This window comes from Alternaria ventricosa (assembly GCF_023758065.1).
Source record: "Alternaria ventricosa strain BMP 2768 chromosome Unknown scaffold_29, whole genome shotgun sequence".
Lineage (NCBI taxonomy): Eukaryota > Fungi > Ascomycota > Dothideomycetes > Pleosporales > Pleosporaceae > Alternaria > Alternaria ventricosa.
Genome location: NW_026055709.1, coordinates 48656 through 67224, shown reverse-complemented (window position 1 = coordinate 67224; position 18569 = coordinate 48656). Strand labels below are relative to the sequence as shown.

General features: G+C 37.2%; 3 protein-coding genes across 3 annotated transcripts; 1 reads left to right on the top strand and 2 right to left on the bottom strand.

The window, feature by feature from the left end:
• Positions 1–10946: 10946 nt before the first annotated feature.
• Positions 10947–12911, bottom strand: J4E93_010338 (uncharacterized protein; the record flags this gene model as incomplete). The annotated part of the gene is made up of 4 exons (XM_049348221.1): positions 10947–12476; positions 12529–12621; positions 12808–12844; positions 12895–12911. 4 exons carry the CDS (start codon positions 12909–12911, stop codon positions 10947–10949), a joined length of 1677 nt encoding a protein of 558 aa, XP_049194600.1.
• Positions 12912–14224: 1313 nt separating this feature from the next.
• J4E93_010337 (uncharacterized protein) lies at positions 14225–15586 on the bottom strand (the record flags this gene model as incomplete). The annotated part of the gene is made up of 1 exon (XM_049348220.1): positions 14225–15586. One exon carries the CDS (start codon positions 15584–15586, stop codon positions 14225–14227), a length of 1362 nt encoding a protein of 453 aa, XP_049194599.1.
• A 1190-nt stretch (positions 15587–16776) lies between these two features.
• J4E93_010336 (uncharacterized protein) lies at positions 16777–18039 on the top strand (the record flags this gene model as incomplete). The annotated part of the gene is made up of 3 exons (XM_049348219.1): positions 16777–17064; positions 17186–17827; positions 17881–18039. 3 exons carry the CDS (start codon positions 16777–16779, stop codon positions 18037–18039), a joined length of 1089 nt encoding a protein of 362 aa, XP_049194598.1.
• Between the last annotated feature and the right edge of the window lie 530 nt (positions 18040–18569).

Genomic DNA, 18569 nt, shown 5'->3' with positions numbered 1-18569 from the left:
GACTTACTAACCAAAATTTTCAGATGTACCGGATGGACCTGTAGTGCTTCGTCGCCGTGCCAGAAACCAAACACGTGTGTAAACGGCGCCTGCGCAGCTCCGACCACCGGCGCCGTAGGTGCGAAATGCAGTAATACGACAGATTGCAACTCTGGCTTGACATGTTTGAGCCCCGATGGCGTTTGCAGCAGCGCGCAGTGCAACTGGGGGTGAGCGATCTTTACGTGTGCGACGAGTCGTGGAAAACTAACTTGGATCTACAGATGCACTGGATGGACCTGTGATGCCTCGACGCCATGTCAGAAGCCGAACACTTGCGTAAGCGGCAGCTGCGCCGCAGCTTGAACGATGCTCATAACGTGATCTGGCCCACCTGGACGAACTTCGTACGATCAGGGCTGCTATATGGAGGTACCCTGCATGAATGGACATGGTCCTTTTGGAATATTGCAGAGATGGGAAGACATGGTAGAGTTGAAATAGTGGTACGTCTGGCCATTGTTTGCGGGTTGCTATTCCATTGAGAGATGCATTGAGGACATACGAATACTTAGATACATATGGAATACTACTGCCATATCTCGTTCACGACAACATGCATAGACACTCACCGCATCTTAAGCATCACGATATAAATACACATCAAATTTACCTTGAAAGGGTCTCGACTTTAGAATGTCCGAATGGGGAAGGTCGGAGATGCAGGTCCGTCTACACGACCAATTAGGTGTAGCGAGCTTCAGGAACCGAGGACGGGGAGACCCACTCACGGCCCGTTCACGAAAGGATTTTTGTAAGGCGTACCGTTTATCTGGGGCATGCTCGTATAGCTCCCTGGTGCCTAGAGGTGTTTTTCCGTGCAGCTGTAGAAATAAGACAGTTCGCCCCGTGCGCATTTTAACACACCTCAGTCACAACAACCTAAATCAATTGACTATGCGTTTCTCCTTCCTCGCGCTTGCGCTCGCCGGCTCGGCCGCCGTGACAGTCGCAGAGAGCGAATACGACCGCCCCGATCTTGCGGACACATACTGGGACGTGAGCATTTCTACACAGTCCGGTCGCCCAGGCTACAGCATCCGCGACTTCAACGCTACTTTCCATTCATCAATCACCAATGTCATTGAGGGAAAGTGTCACTACAGCTTCGTGCCACAAGGAACCAGTGCGCCTGCCGAGACGGATGTGTGTAGCACGGGATTGAAGTATGAATGGGACTGTAAGTCATCTTGATTATTCTATCTGCCGGACATCCACGTCTGCGAAGCTTAGTGCAAGAGGCTAATTTTGGTGCGATAGACACGAACGTTACGTTCCTGGAGCAAACGCTAGTTATAGGTAACGACAATTTTTGGATTTATAGACTATTAAACAAGATAGAGACAACTCGCAGAAGCGATAGCATAAGCAGCACAACTAAGGGTAATAGCAAGATAGATATTAGCTATTATTGTATTAAACCTGGATTAAGAACCTATAGTAGATGTAGATACGCTAACGGCTGCGTATCTATGAAATGCAACAACGAGAAGACAGGTGCTACTTAGGCACAGGCTAAACAACCTAAGTTAGCAAAGAAAGTATTATTTCTATAGAAGTAGTTTTTTGTTATAGAGCATAAAAGATTTAATATAGACTAACCTCTAAGCAACTATATAGAATTCTACTACGTTTTAAAATTAGCGTAGGTTCTATACCTCTATTCTTACCTCTCTTTTCTCTTCTTACTATAACACTCTCTACTCTATTTCTACCTCTTCTACCTTCTCTACTATCTTTCTACTACCTTACTACGTGCTATAAAGCTCTCTACACTCTCTTTTATAATATTAATACCTATTATCTATTTCTAAGTTTATTAAGTTTACAACTTTTACTATTAAATTCTATTAAATATAGTCTATATATCTATAAATTTTAGTACTAGCCTTATAGCTTAAGCTAACTCTAGAAGCTTACTTAATAGCTTAAGCTAACTCTAACTAATATAAGATAATAGACTATATATAATCTACACTTAATTAGATATTATATTAGAGTTTACTAACTAAGAAGAAAAATCTAGAAAGTATAATCTTATAATAGAGTTAGCTAGTAGAGAAGATAGATATACGTAATTAGTATTAGGTTCTAGCTCTAAAGAGTTTAGGCTAACTTAGTACTAGCTATAAATACCTTAGAATTACTATTATAGCTTAGTAGTAATTTATCTCTAGTCTTTTTAAAATAATATACTTAATTATAGTCTAATATTATATATCTAGTATTTAACTAACTCTATTATTTAATATTTAAATTACTTTACTTTATAATACTCTTATATATACTATTTAGATATAATAAGCTCTAAAGTAAGTTTCTTTAGTATAATATAATATAGTAGTAAGTAAGCTATACTATTATTATAAGTAATAGATAATAACTAAAAAAAATTAGCTTCTATATCTTTAGAAGTAGTAATACTACTTACTAAAAAACTTATAAACTTATTAAAAGCCTTCTTAGATATTACTATCTTAGTCTTAATTATTAGAGATAGTAACGCGCTATTAAAGTCTATTTTAGAGCTAACTAAGCTTTTATAAACTACTACTATTAAAAGTAAAAATAAATAAGCTACTTTAATCTATAAACTTAAAAAGTTACGTAAGTAAAAATAATTAAAGCGTACTTATTAAGATATAGTCTATCTTAAAAAATTAAAGTATAAAGTACTTATAAGTAACTACTTAGCTCTTAAAAAAAAAATTACTTACTATACTTTAGCTTTAAAAGGTAAGTTTTAGTTAAACTTAGAAGCTCTATACTCTAGAAATTTAGAGATATTTACTATATATAACTACTTATAGTATAACTACTAAGTATATAATTATAAAACTATTTTTAGAAAAGTACTTTTTATCTTTCTAATAAGTATCTAAAAGATAGACTTTACTATAAAATTTCTTAATAAAACTACTTACTTTACTTAAAATATCTACTTCTAAAACTATATAAAGCTTAAAATATTTTAGATACTTACTTAGAAAGAACTTAAAGTAGTTATACTTAATATACTTAGTTTTGAGTTATTATAGCGTCTTATAGTCTATAATAAACTTAAGTAGACTAAATAGAAGCTAGATTAAAATTCTAACTCTCTTTTAGCTTACTTTAATATACTTTAAAGTAAACTAAGTAACTACTTAAAAAAGTAGTACTATATAGACTTTATAAGCGCTTTTTTTTCTAATATTTAAAAAAAACTTCTACTTTAAAACTAAGAAGACTATAATATAGTTTTTAAGCTTAATACTTTAGCTTACTACTATTAAAGTAAAATAAAGCGTACTACTATACTTTTTAAGTATCTAGCTTATAAAAAAAAGTCTTATAGCTATTAGACTTAGAATTCTTTTTTAGAGCTTTCTTAGACCTAAAAAAAAGCTAAGAAAGTAGATTTAGTAAAATCTAACTTATAACTAGCTAAATTAGACTAAAATAGTCTAAAAGACTTTAGTATAACTTATTAAAAGTATAATAAAACTAGATACTTTTAAAAAAACTATCTAAAGTTTAAAAAAGACTCTAAAAGCTTATCTAGCTAGAGATTAGAAAAAGATAGTAAGTAAAGAAGCTAGAGTTCTTCTTAGCTACCTATATTACTCTAGACTTAGTATTTTAGAACTTAGAACTTTTTTATAATATACTTTACTTAAAGCTAGTAAAGCTACTAATAGTAAAAGTATTACTTAGCTAATTAGAGCTTATAAAGGCTCTAGTAGATAGAGGTTTCTAGTTAAATCTTATTTTAGCGTTACTTACTATAGAGTAAAGCTTACTAGTTTACTCTTTACTTAAGCTATTAGTAAATAGAGTAAATAGTAAAGAATTAAAAATTTATAGTACTACTATAGTAACTATAAAAGTAGTAGATTCTTATAAAAAATAAGAAATTTAGAATATTTTATATATTATTATAAAAGTCTGTAAGTATTAGTTATAATTAGGTCTACTCTAAATAAATATATATTATCTAAAGATTAGCTACTTTATATAAAAGCTACTCTTTTAGAGTACTAAGTTTAAAAATAGAACTATTTATAAAAAGATTATACTAGAAGAAGCTAAAAAGTTTAAGAAGACTATATATAATTCTATAGTAGATATATATAGCTATCTTATTACTTTAATACTTTAGTTTAGCTTAGAAGAGGCTAAAAAGAGTAGTTTACTTTTATAATATACTAAGTTTATATACTTTAGGTTAGAAGATAACTTAAGAGTTTTTACTAACTATAGTTTATAAAACTTAGCTATTAACTTACTACTTAGAACTATAGCGCTTTATTAGCTATTATATAACTTTTCTAAAATAAAGTTAAAGCTCTTATATAAGTATTTAGATAAGTACTTAGTATAAAAGTAGATTAAGTATAGTAAGTTTCTAGTAAGAGCGCCTATACTTTTTACTAAAAAAAAAAATAGTAGTATCTATCTATATATTAACTATAGAAGCTTTAATAAGATTACTATTTAAAATTAGTATCTTTTACTACTTATTATAGAGTTTTTAGAAAGATTAGCTAGCGCTAAATTCTATACTAAACTTAATATAAAAGAAGCTTACTATAAAGTATATATTAAGAAAAGTAATAAGTAGAAAACTACTTTCTATATAAGATATAGTAGTTTTAAGTATACTATAATACTTTTTAGCTTTATAAACGCTTTTATATAGTTCTAGATTTATATCTATTAAGTTCTTATAGAATTAATTAATATAATCTATATTATATACTTAGATAATACTTTTATCTTTTTTAATACTAAAAAGAAGTATAAAAGCTATATTAAGAAAGTTTTATATAGATTACGTAATATAAAGCTATTTTTAAAGCTTCTAAAGTATAAGTAGTATACTTAGTATACTAAGTATCTTAAGTATATAGTTTTCTCTAAGAGAATATAAATTAATAAGAATAGAATTAAGATAATCTAAGAATAGCCTAAACTATATATAGTATATAAGATTTAGATATTTATTAGCTTTATAAACTACTATAGATAGTTTATTACTAGATTCTTTTAACTTACTTTACTATTAACTAAACTAACTTAGAAGAGACTAAAAGTAGCTAAAAGTAGCTACGTCTAGTAAAGAAAGAAAAGTTAAGCTCTTAACTTTAATAAAAAAGCTAAAAAAGCTTTTTAAAAGCTAAAAAACTCTTTTCTAAGTATTTCTATCTTAACTTACTTTAAGTAAGATAGAAAGACTAAGACTAAGATAGATACTTTAGATAGTATAATTATAAGTATATTAAGCTAATATATACTAAATAGAGCTAAAGAGTACTAATAGTACTTAGTTAACTTCTTTTTATATAAGCTAATTATAGTAGAGTATAATTATAATATGTATAACTAAAAGCTACTTATAGTAGTTAAGAGCCTAAAGTATTAGTGCTAATACCTAGAAAGTATATACTTTAACCTCTAGACTAACTATTAAAATCTAAAATAGTTTATAAAAACTAAAACTCTTAACTATTAATAAGTTAGGTCTTGTATTATACTATCTAGGTTTAATTTTAATATTTACTATAAGGTAGAGTTTACTAACTCTATAAATAAGCCTTTTGACTACTTTAACTATATAGTAGAAGTTTAGAAACTTACCTAAAAGTATAATAAAGCTTTTATTTAGCTTATAAGAGATCTTATAACTAATAGTAATAGAATTTCTTTTTTAGTAGCTATAGTATAGACGTACTTTACTAAGCGTATTAAGAAATAATAAGACTTTACTAAGAGACTAAAAAGTTTTAACTAAGCTAGTAAATATACTATACTAAAGCTCTAGACTCTAGAGAAGTATAATAAGATAAATTATATCTTTTTAAATACTTCTAATAAGTTTAAGTCTAAAAATAACTAGTTTAGTCTAGATAAAGCTAAAACGCGCTATTATATAGTAAGAATACTAGTAACTACTAAAGAGAAGTTATAAGCTCTCTAAGAATATTATAATAACTTTTTAGTAAGCTACTTTAAAGTAAAATATACTCTAAAAAAGCTATAAAAGTACTACTTTTAAAAGAGTATATATAAGAATATAAAGTAATACTATAAGAATTATCTTATATATAGAAAGTTTACTTCTATAAAGTATAAGCCTTATAGCTTACTATAGCTTTTTCTAATACTTAACTACTTTTAGAAGAAAGTAATAATAGACTTTATTATAGAACTACTATCTAGTATAGTTTCTAGTATAAAGTATAATACTATATTAGTTATTATAGATAGATTAACTAAGATAGCCTATTATATACTAGAATAAACTAACTAAAATAGTACTAATCTAGTATAGGCCTAGATATATAAAGTTATCTAACTTTATAGTATACTAAAGCGTATTATCTTAGATTAAAGCTCTTTAATAAACTTTAAGTATTAGAATACTTTTTTTTACTACTTTAATACTAAAAAAGTTTTTACTTTTACTTTTTATTCTTAGACTAATAGCTAAACTAAGAGATAGAACTAGACTTTAGAGTAGTACTTTTACTACTATTACTTCTTAGAATAGAATAATTAAACACGCTAAATATTTATTAAAGAGTTTATATATAATAATAGTATTTACTCTACTATTAAAACTACTTCTTTCTAGATTTACTATAGAAGGTACTCTTATAGAGTAGATTAGTCTAATTTAGCTCTTAGTAAGAAAGAAAGCTTTATAAAAGTTAGCTTTACTAAATAAGTAATTAAACTATAGTAGAAGTACTATAGAAAGATTAAAGTAGTAAATACTTACTAGAAAAAGTATACTAATAAGTACTATGCGCTAATACTCTTTAAGATAAAAAACTAAGTTCTAGTCTCTAACTAATATATTAGAAGTACTTACCTAAAAAAAAAGCTAGATTAGAAGTTTTTTAGACTTAGAAAGATTATAAACTAGATTAGTTTTTTAGCTTTTTAGATTAACTTTCTAGAACTTAATAGTATTTATCTAGTATTCTATATATTACTTTTAGAGCTTTTTAATTTAAAAAGTACTATTCTATACTCTAAAGCGCCTAAATAGAATACTTTAAGAAAATTTAGTAATAATATATATAAAGTAGAATATATTATTAAAAGATAGTATAATAAAAATAACTAATAAAAGTACTTAATTAAATAAGTTAAGTACTTAGAGAAAAAAAACTTATAAAAACTAAGTCTAAATATCTTAGCTAATACGCTATAAAAGTTTTAAAATAAGAAAGATATCTAGTAGCGTAGAAAGTCTTTAAAAGTATAGCTTATAAAGTAATACTATAAATAGTTTTATAAAAAAAGAGAATAAGTTATATTAAGCTATAATAAGCTATTCTAGTATAAACTAAAGTATATCTTTACTTTTTTTCTTTATATAGAGTTTTTTAGAGTATTTAATAGTATTTTAAACTAAAATAGCTTATAACTATCTAACTCTAACTTACTTTCTAGTATAAGAATTATTAGTTTTTTAAGCCTTATAATTAGTTTTAAAGAATTTAAATATTATACTTTAGGTAAATTTATATAAATAAATAACTTTAATTATAGATATAGACTTTTTTATATTTATAAGAATAGATCTATCTATAAGTATTAATCTAGACTAGACTAAGCTATAATAGCTTATATAGAGCTAAAAGAGACTAGTTTTAGTTAATACTTTTTAACTCTAGTTAATTCTATATAAACTCTATTAAACTCTACTTAAATATACTAAAAAAGCTTATATTACTTTAAAATAAACTAAAATAGGCTATAAAGAGCTATTAGAGATTAGTTAAAAGTAACTTAGAGAATACTAGCTCTAAAGCGCTTAATTTTATTTTTTTTAGTCTTAATTTACTTCTTAAGCTAGCTTTTTTTAGTAGTAGCTTTATTACTTTTTAGCTATAAAGTAAGCTTTATTTAAAAGTTTTAAATAGCGTTTTATAAAGTATTAATATTAGAAATAATAGCTTACTTAGTAGACTTTAAGACTAAATACTATAAAAAAAGTTAGTATAAACTAAAATAGGCTAAAAAAAGCTAAAAAAAAGTAAAGAAAAATAAAATAGCTACTAGTAACTTATAAAGAGCTAATTAGAGTTATAAGAGTTTAGAAAAAAGTATTTTAAAACTTACTAATTACTTAAATAGTAATCTAGTATTAAGTATACTAGTAATCTTAGTAGCTCTTTTCTTAAACGCGTAAGTAGTACTATTAGTAAAGCTAGTAACTATAGTCTTAGTTTTAGTCTTATTATTAAAACGTACGCTAAACTAAGTAGTAATATAGCTATAGAGTGCGCTAGAATAAAATTATAAGTACTTTTAATTAGAGAAGTAGTTACTACTAAAGTTAGTTAAAAAAGTCTAAAATAAACTATTATAGACTAATTTAGCTCTTTTAAATTTTATAAAAGCTCTACTAACTTTAAAAAGAATAGAAAAGCTTATAATATACTAGATTAAGCTAAAATAAGCTAATATAAGTTAAAACTTACTTAATAATATTATTATAAACTCTTTTATACTTTTCTACTAAGTCTATTCTTAGATAGTGTAAGTTACTATACTTAAAGTTCTTTATAGCTAGTAGAGTAGATATTAAAGTATTATTAAAAGCTTAAAAATATTAAATAATAGACTTCTTACTAGAAAGCTTATAGTTAGCTAATAATTAGTAGATAATCTTAAATATAGCTTCTAAGTTAATAAAATTCTCTAAAGACTATATTAGTTAGTATTAGTATAAAAAGGCCTAAAATAAGCTAAAATAAACTAAAACTATCTATTCTAAAGCTATTTACTACTTATTAGCTTTATAAAAGCTAATAAAAAGTAATAGTAGCTAGTAAAAGGTAAAATAAGTACTTATAGTAAAGCACTACTTATTTATAGCCTAATACTAGCTATATAGAATAGTTTAAGTAATAAAATCTCTAAATAGTATACTAGTAATCTTTCTAATTATACTAGTAAAAATAGTATACTCTTTTTTATTACTAAGAACTAAAAAGGTATAGCTATAGTAGTTAAATATATAAAGCTTATTAAGCTTTTATAACTATAAGTAACTAGTATATAGTATATAACTAATCTTAAGAAGCTTAAGTACGTAGAAGTAGCTTAAAGTAATTTAATTATTACTAACTATAGTTAAGTTAAAGTAAAAAAAGCTATTAAGACTTAAAATAAAGTAATATAAAGTATAATAAGTAAATATAAATAAAAAGAAAGTAAATTAGTATAAAGTATATATTAATAGTTTTAGTTAGAGTACTAAAAGCTAGTTAGTAGTAATTTAGTATAATTTACGCTAGAAACCTCTAATTTAAACTAAACTACTTTATTATACTCTAAAATAGGCTATAATAAGTTACTTTAGATCTTTTTAGAATTCTAGAAATAATAAGTAAAAAGAGCTAATACTTACTATTATAAAGTAATTAAGAAGTAGAAAATAAAAAAAAGAAATTTAACTAGCTAGAAATACCTAGAGCGTATAAGCCTACGCTAGCTTTACTAGTATAAGTAGTAGCTTTATACGCGCGTCTATACATAATTTTCTAAAGCTACTACTTTTTATAATAGATTTCTACTTTTTTTATAGATATAATATATTTACGCTAGCTTAAAGTAGACTATTATAAGCTAAAGTAGCCTATTATAGACTATAGTTACTTTATCTAGCCTATTATATAATCTTAAAAGTAGATTAAGAGTAATCTACTTTAAAAAAGAAAATAATATTAAGTTTTAGTTTTAAAGAGTCTAGGCTAACTTAGTACTAGCTATAAATACCTTAGAATTGCTATTATAGCTTAGTAGTAATTTATTTCTAGTTTTTTTAAAATAATATACTTAATTATAGTTTAATATTATATATCTAGTATTTAACTAACTTTATTATTTAATAATTAGTGTATTTACTATATATTACTAATAGTCTAGAGTTAGACTAAGATAAGAATATAGCTTAAGAAGTATATAATAGGCGTAATTATATAAGAATTTTAGTAGTTATAGAGCTACTTACTTAGTAGCTTAGTGCTATCTAATTAGCTATCTAGACTAGCGCTATAATAGTACTTCTCTCTTTAGATAGAGCTCTAATAATATAATTAATAACACTAATATATAATAGCTTTAAAATAGTAAATTTAGTAAGTAAATTTTTTTTTTATATTTAATCTAGTTTAACTTTAAAAGTTTTAACTTTACTTTAGCTATATTAAAGTAGTTATTACTTACTTTACTATTAAGCTTACTTATAGCTTATATAGTACTTAAAATAATACTAATACTTTTTAGTATATATAGGTAATAGCCCCGCACTAAAACCGCGCTAGCTCTTCCCGCAGACTCTGCATATCTCGCGCAAACCTATTCATCACCCGCACTTTTACGACGTTACATCAAAATCTAAGCACGCATTTGCATCTAGACAGCATGGCGTTTAGATTTACGCCCTTCATTTAATCTACTTGCCCATATGCAGCTTCTGCCACGCGTGCCCCGAGTTCGGTGGCATCGCCATGGGTCAAGCCCCTTTCCTACACCCACACGATGCCCGGCGTTGAGGCCACACTACCGGGGGTAAGCACTTGTTACACGCCCGTCACATCTTTGGCACCATGACAAGAACACCCTGGGCTCTGGACTACTACAGGCTGTTATCATTTTCCACATTGGCCTGCAGCCGAATGGTTCCTTCACGGCGGCATGCTGTATGTGGGTATGAGCCATGTATGCTCTTTAGAGTACCTGTACTTTCATGTCGGGCTGTGTCAAATCACTGGCTGATACACGCCTTGATGATCGGGAACTCGGCTGACATTGGACTGCAGATGATGCATGTGGCAAACGAATGATATTGTGCGCTATCATCAATCCGAAAACTGAAGCGAAATAGTGGTAATAGTACTACCACGCTAGGGCGAAACGTCTGAACCCGTTGAGTCCTCCATGAAGGTCTCCACATTGCTCTCCCAGACAGTGGATCCGATCTGCTCCACGACCTCGATCAGCTCTTCCACCTTCTGGATGCCAGTTCCCCTGCTGACAACTGGTCGCAAGAACGCGCCACGGGTATCTCCGCCAGCGTAATCCACCATGAACCCCCGATGCACGAGCTGCGCCGCTATTTGCTTCGTAACTTCCTCATTGCGACCAGCATCCTCGCTCAGCCGTCCTCCTTCTGCATAGTAGAAGCACACTTGGCAGCAAGGTGGCGGGTTTGGGCTAATCAAAACGAGATTTGGATGATCTTCCACGAGCCTTGCAAGATATGCAGCGGTACTGAAGACTGCGTCAACCTGCTTGGCATAGCCCTCGTAGCCATGATACATCCAACTCAGGTACATCTTCAATGCATCGCCACGACGTCCGCACTGCATGGTGAGATCAGCCAAGTCAAACACTTCCTCCGAGCTATCAGCACTGTGGAAAAGATAGCTCGCGGGTAATGTGTTGCTGGTGTGGAATTGACGTATATCCGCGCTGAGCACGAAGGAACAAGTTGCGGGTACGCCCATCATCTTGTGTGGATTGATGGTGATGGAGTTGGCCAGATGACTTCCGTCAAGTTTGTACTTGTGCTTTGCACTGAAAACAGCGGGCCCACCCAGAGAGGCATCAACATGGAGCCACATGCCGAAGTCCTTGCAGATAGCATGGAGTGGGCGAAGATTGTCGTAAGCGCCGAAAACGGTTGTTCCGGCAGTGGCGTTCAAGAAGAAGGGTGTGAATCCTTCAGAGATGGCATTCTCAATACAGGACCGAAGCGCCGCCGGATCCATGCTACGAGTCGTTGGATCGGCAGGGACCGCAAACACCGACGACATGCCGAGACCAAGCATCAACCCAGCCTTTTCGATGCTGTAATGACCATTGGCTGAAGTGAAAGCGGCCAGTCGAAGCCCACCAGCACTGTTGCCCAGCTGCTTCGTCTCGGGGAACAGAGTATGACGTGCTACTAGCATAGCAGTTGCATTGGAGCCTGATCCTCCTGAGGTGGTTACGCCGCCTGCGAAAGCCCCATTCAGTCCGAACAGGTTCGCGAGAGCGCGTGCGGTGAACTTCTCAATGACGGCTAGTGCAGGCGACACCTGAAAGGTGTGGACCTGGGTGTTGAGAGAGGCCAACACTAGTTCAGCTGCTAGACCTGGTGCGTCGGTGGAGCCGTAGAGCTTGCTCATGAAACCTGCATCCCAGGTGTTCACAGAGTAGCGAAGGACTTTCTCGACTTCCTCCAAGAAGCCCTCCTCAAGAAGCCCAGCAGTGGGAAAGCTCAATGCCATAAGCCTTTGCAGCTCCCTCGGGTCATGCTGCTCGACCAATGCCTTGCGCAACCCCTTCTTGTTCACTCCGTTGGAGTGACCATTCGGAAGGTCATTGGGAGACTTGTGGTTGTCTGCTGAGTGGATGAAAGGGATGATCAGATCTTGGACTTGGCCCAGCAACTACAAATGTCAGTGAAATCTCCCCTACACAGGTGCAGATCGGCATCCTAACCTTCTCGACCTCTTCAGAACGCGAGGTCAAAATATGGGCATCTGCGGTAGGGTCGGTGACGTGGGTAATGGCAGGACTCATGATGAAGTATTGCTGTGTCGAGCTTTTGAGTCGCCGAAGGTTGAAGAGACCTCCCTTTTAAGTCTTTTCGAAAACATTCCCCGGCTACTATGAAGCTCCTCTCGATGCATAGAACGGACATGATCGTCAGCACAATGCGGTAGGTGCTGATGATACTCCTCGCCTATGCAAAGATGGCGTTCAATCAGTTGAACGTACGCTACGCTTCACTGTCAAGCGATCTGACAGCTCGGAACTAACCATCCCGGTGAGACTGCGGTTCACGGTCGAAAGTAGTTGTGCGACGGTGATCGTACTTGCATGTGGCTAGGAGAAGCGTGATCATTGGTAACATGCACATTGCTCTCGAAACGCATCTTCCTGAAAGCCAAGCTATGGCGTCTGTGCAAGCTTCATGCGGTGCGGCCCGGGGTCAGCGGAAGCCGTGCAGAGATGTCGCAAGCACGTCAAGCAAGCTAAGCAGTTTGTGTTTCGCATGCCTTTGCCCTGATCAAGCTAGTATTTGACCAGAAGAAGAATGGTCGCGAAATGGCTGGCCAAGCCAGCTTGCTCGTTGCTGTTTCTAACTTCGCCCCGCATGCTGCATGTCAGAACTTTCCAAGGATTACGCGACCGACACAAAGGAACTCTAGACTCGTGGCCAGAAGCTCATGTAACACAGTAAGGCCCACCACTAGCGTCGCGTCCTTGTCTTACTTCCCTTCTCGCCATATGCAACTACATTGGTACCAGATGGGGTATCGTCGACTGTCTGCGCGCCAGGCTAGGTTGCAGCAATCAGACCAGTCATCTGGGACGAAGCTCCGGTCCGAACCTCCATTGCATGAGCAGGTACTACGACAACGCATGTAGTACAACGCGATGTCTCAGCCACCACTATCAACAGTCTGCTTTCGCGTACGCGTACGTCCACCAACGCTTGTCAGAGCCCCATTGTTGAGCCTGATCGATATTTCGCGAGAAGCGCACATCTCCATCGTTCAGAGTTACGACAGAACTCCAGAAGCTTACATTGAGTCAAGCGCTCAAAGTCAGTCTGATATGGGAAACCTCGGATCATTCATCGTCGTTTACGCTTGCCTTGGAAGCCTCTAAATGGCATTCATCGAAGCCTCGGTTCGCGCTTTAGGCCGCACCTGCATATCTCATGGCGGGTTGACGCTTCAGCATATGCATGGCCTAATTCGATTTACAGCATGACCACCTCACGGAGGTCGCTCCTAGATTGGACCCGAGAAACATTTAGGCTAGACCAGCGGGTGGTCTTTGTGCAAAACCTTCCGCATGGGACGCCTAAAGCTAAGGTAGCAGTCATTTCATCTCGCATAATGCTAACAACAAGACAGTACTCTTGAGTACCAAGGTATTCCATGCGGCAGCTATGGAGCCATCGCTCAGAACGGATAATGATCAGAGTCAACCAAGACGCGTCACTACCACCATGGATCACGAGCAAATGAGGACCGTTTGCATTGTGGTAGTGAAAGAATGTATAGGTCAGTCTACTAAATTCAAAAGAACCAGGGTAACTGCATGCCCGGGCTTGATTCATCTCCACAATCTAGACCGAAGAGGCATACCTCAGCGATCTTTCTACGAGCTTCAATGCGCACTCTCAATTCCCGATGTCTTCCTGGCCACCCTGGAAAAGCTTGACGAGCTCACGCAGCTGCTGCATGGGCATATGGCACAGCCAATCACCATCAATATGCCCCTTGAGCATATTGACGCACAACGCCCGGTATCGGTCATGAACGACATTCTCAGGCACCGTCTGGCCAACACCCGTACGCGGCGTGGTCAGAACCTTTTCTCGGCCATGCATGAGCCGGAAGTTGTCCCAGACGTACAGGTCTCCCGGCTTCAACACAATCTTGAGTTGGTGGCTTGGACGCCTCATGATCTCCTCAAACTTCTGATGCGCGAGCCGATGGGCTTTGTAGTCGGCATACGGGCTGCACAGGTAGCCAGTCAAGTTCGGATGCCAGCGCACGCGCTTCACGCGATCTGGATAGCCTGGGTGCATGGTGACAGCCGTGTCAGTGGTGGCTTGATACAGCGGCTCGCCGTAGAATTTGGACACACGCCCGAACGCTACGGGAGCGTTGCATAGGTGGCGATAAGACTCTGGGTCCTCGCTGCGCAGCGTCTCGAGCGCTTGAAGGGACGAGATCCACGTGTTCTCACTGGTACCTTCGAGGCCGTAGAATCCCTGGACTTGGATGGGGTTGTCGTAGAAGGCATGGTCAGTGTGCGGCAGAAGAATTTGGGTGGTGTCGTAATTGGGTAGTCCAATCTTGCGATTGGCATCGCCGGAGTGGCTCGATACGTTGAAAGTCTGATCGGCACCGCGAATTGGGTGGACGAAGACAGCACCAAAAAGACGTTTGAGGACTTGGGTGTTGATGTTTTTCTTGTGGCTGTGCTCTTCTTCCATGTTCGGAGCGGGAAGATCCACGATCTTCACAATACCGGGCGCGGAGGAGCCCAGAATTCGGTCGATGATGGAAAGAATGGTTTCCTCAAGATCCTTGGGCTCGAGCTCTCCAGCGAACAGTTTCGAGTAGGATACCTCTGGGATATGCAGACTGTCAACTGTCCAACCTTTGACTTCGGCTTGGGCTGGCGAAGCGGTAAGGTCGTCGGCTGGAGCAGCTACCAGAGGCGCCATGACACGAAGCCAAGGAAGCGGGATCTGAGTATTGACTCCATCCTTCCAGCTGATGTCAAGCGTTTCCTTGAGACCATAGCTTGAAGTGCGAACCTTCTCGACTTGGGCGAGTTGGAGCGGCTGCTGGCACATTGCTGTCTCGGCATTCCGGGCTGCACCGTTGTCGAAACGAGCATCACGGAGCCACTGAGAGTGGAAGGTGAAGCTCCCATCTGGAAAGTCGATAGTGACTTTGTTGCCATTGGTGCATTTCTTACACATGGTGGCCCTCGTGACAGAGGACTCCAATGTGTCGATTGAACCCATGGTTGGAGGAAGTGAATGATGGGTGATGGTTAGATCAAAATTATGTTATGATTGAAGACTGAAGTCGGTGAAGCTTCTTGATCATGGATGGAGAAGCACATCTGATGGACTCCTGTTTAAATGAGTTCAATGGCGCAGTATGGAATCACTGATCAACCTCCCCACTGATTGAAAGTAGTGGCCTAATCTAGCGATGATAGCGATGCAGGTGAGATTCTCCGCACTTGTCGTGAGGTTTGACGCCAGAGACGCTTGTGTAACGTGAACCCACCGGTTGTGGTGAAACCTTGGAAGACGGAACGCCAAAATGTCGACCTAGTACCGCCATAAGCACTTGAATCCGGGCCTTGCATGTCAGCATTACGGCTGGCTTGCATTGCACCAAATATCTCAAAGGACTATAGCTGCTGCATGAGCGACTCGGCCGCCCCGTAGAATCTGGTGTAACCGCCGAGTCAACCAAACAGTGGCCAACGTGCACCTCGTGATGCTGGCGTGCTTGCCAGGATTAGCATAAATTAATTGATCTCGCATACAGGAAGATGAACCATGGTCGGGCGTATCCGCAGTAATCTAGCGTGCGGCTGCCGCATGCATCTTTCGTACATCCATGGATTCGTTCCCCATGGGGACGTCGGTTGGGAGAAGGTACGTAGCGCCTTTCGGTGGCATCGAGCATGATGAGCAGATCGGTTACACGATTATCGACTCCTCATCAGCACTCGACGCGTATGCATCTCCTTTGGTTTGACATGGCACCGGGTGATACTGTGGATCGTCGATACCATGCATCATCAGCGTCTCGCGCAATCATCACCCAAACTGCCTCATCATGCCTACATGCTATTGGAAGCATGAGATTGAGGCGCTTCCACCCTTTATTTCGGTAACACATGCATGCCGAATTCGCACTGCCTAGCTCTAGCATACGTCGAGACTGCTTCACTGGTGCAGAATGACGTGGAAGTGAGACACATGAGCTTCATACGGCTTGCAACGATCCGGTTTGGAATACGCTGGCGCAGATTGTACTGGTATTGACTTACTATTGACGTCACCGTCATGTCTGAGCTTTCATATAACATGAATGATCCATAGGAAAACATAAGGTGTATCTGTGTATCAGAAACAAGCTTTGACGTACTTCATTCAATCTCCACTTCTACACTCCATTCACATCTCCAATCAACATGGCCAACACTCAAGTTCTGACCTCATCGGCTGAGCCAACAGCTCAGGGCGTCATCAAAACATGGGCAAACAAGCCTGATCCTGGCCTCATCAAGACCATCGACTTCAGTGACTTCTTGTCGGGAGACGAGAAGCGTGTGAAGTTCTGCCTCAGCGAGCTTCATGAGGCCTGTGTTGAGCATGGGTTCTTCCAGATCATCAACCACCCGGTATCTCTCGAGACTCAGAAGGCCATTTTGAAGGCTTCTGCCGACTTCTTCGCACTTCCACGAGAGGAGAAGGGTAAAGTAGCCGCCACAAGTAGCTCTTAAGATATCTTGCTAACTTATTACTAGTATGTAGCCTTCTTGCTATGCTTTGCTAACGCAGTTCTAAGACATCTTATTATTCGTGCTAACAGCTTGATAGGCAAAGCTAGATCAGCGCCAGAACGATCACAACCGGGGCTACCAGACTCTTCTTTCGCAAAAGTACAAGGAAGAAGATACGGCGCCAGATCTCAAGGAGGGCTACTACGTTGGTCCTGAGCTATCTTGGGACCACCCGCAAGTTGTGGCTGGGAAGTTCGCCCACGGGCCGAACTACTGGCCCGAAAGCCTGGGACAAGGTTTCCAGGATGTCTGCATGGACTACCTTGAGCAACTCAACTTCCTCAGTGTTGAAGTGCTGCGAGCTGTCTCCATGTCGGTAGACGGCAATGTCGAAGAGACCAATGAGTTCATCAAGCACTTCACTGAAGGGCCCATCACCTACTTCAAGATGAACCATTACCCGAAGCCACCCCGGATGGACGACATCGGCCAGAAGGGCCACGGCGAGCACAAAGACTTCGGCTTTGTCACTCTCCTCCTGCAAGACGGCAACCCCGGTCTCGAAGTCTGGGACGCGCCGTCTGAGTCCTGGATCGACGTGCCGCCTACGGAAGGCGCCTTTGTTGTCAACCTTGGCAATCTGCTCGAACGCTGGACCAACCGCAAGTACCTTTCGAACGTACATCGGGTACTCAACTTCTCTGGTACTGACCGCCACTCTATTGCGCACTTGTACCACGTAAGTTCAACTACCAAGATTCAGGAAGTGAGGCAGCCGCTAACGATTCGTAGGGCAACCCTGACTACATGATTGAGGCTAAGAAGTCGTGCTACGACCCCGCCGTAGGTCCAGAATTTGGGCCCATCAGGATTGAGGACTTCGTCAGGGGTAAGTACGATGAAGTGTACGCAAGAGCGGGTGTCATTCCAACGGATCATAAGGCGCATTAGGCGGAGAAGTGTTCAGTGGCTGAGCGGGTCGTTTCCTTGTCTTTCTTTGTTTACTCTCACTCGCTAAGATTGCTTCGGCCCACCAGGAAGTCATGTTTTCCTTGGCTTTTCTTTGCATGTAGACGGCAAAGGTAGCATACCAATAAACATGTGTTTACGTCAAAGAAGTTGTCTTATCACACCACATCATGCACTATCAAGCCCTCTGCCATTAAATCCGTATCATCAATAAACACGTATGTCGGGATACATCTAGAACTAGTTGTGGGGTGAAATTGGACCTTGAAAGCTACATCAGCTTGGGCAGCGAGTAAACCCCGACTGTTTCCATTGTGTATACTCCAAAACGAGAACCACTTTTAGTTTATGACGCTACTGGCCTCAAACTTGGGTCGAAGAATGTGGGGATGAACGCCCGGGTACGGACAGAAACCGGTGATTGCATGCTAAACCTGTATGTCCTGCCATGTCTTTTTGACGCCCCTGACGCCTATCTGTAAGACAATCTGTTTCCCCGCATGACGAACTTC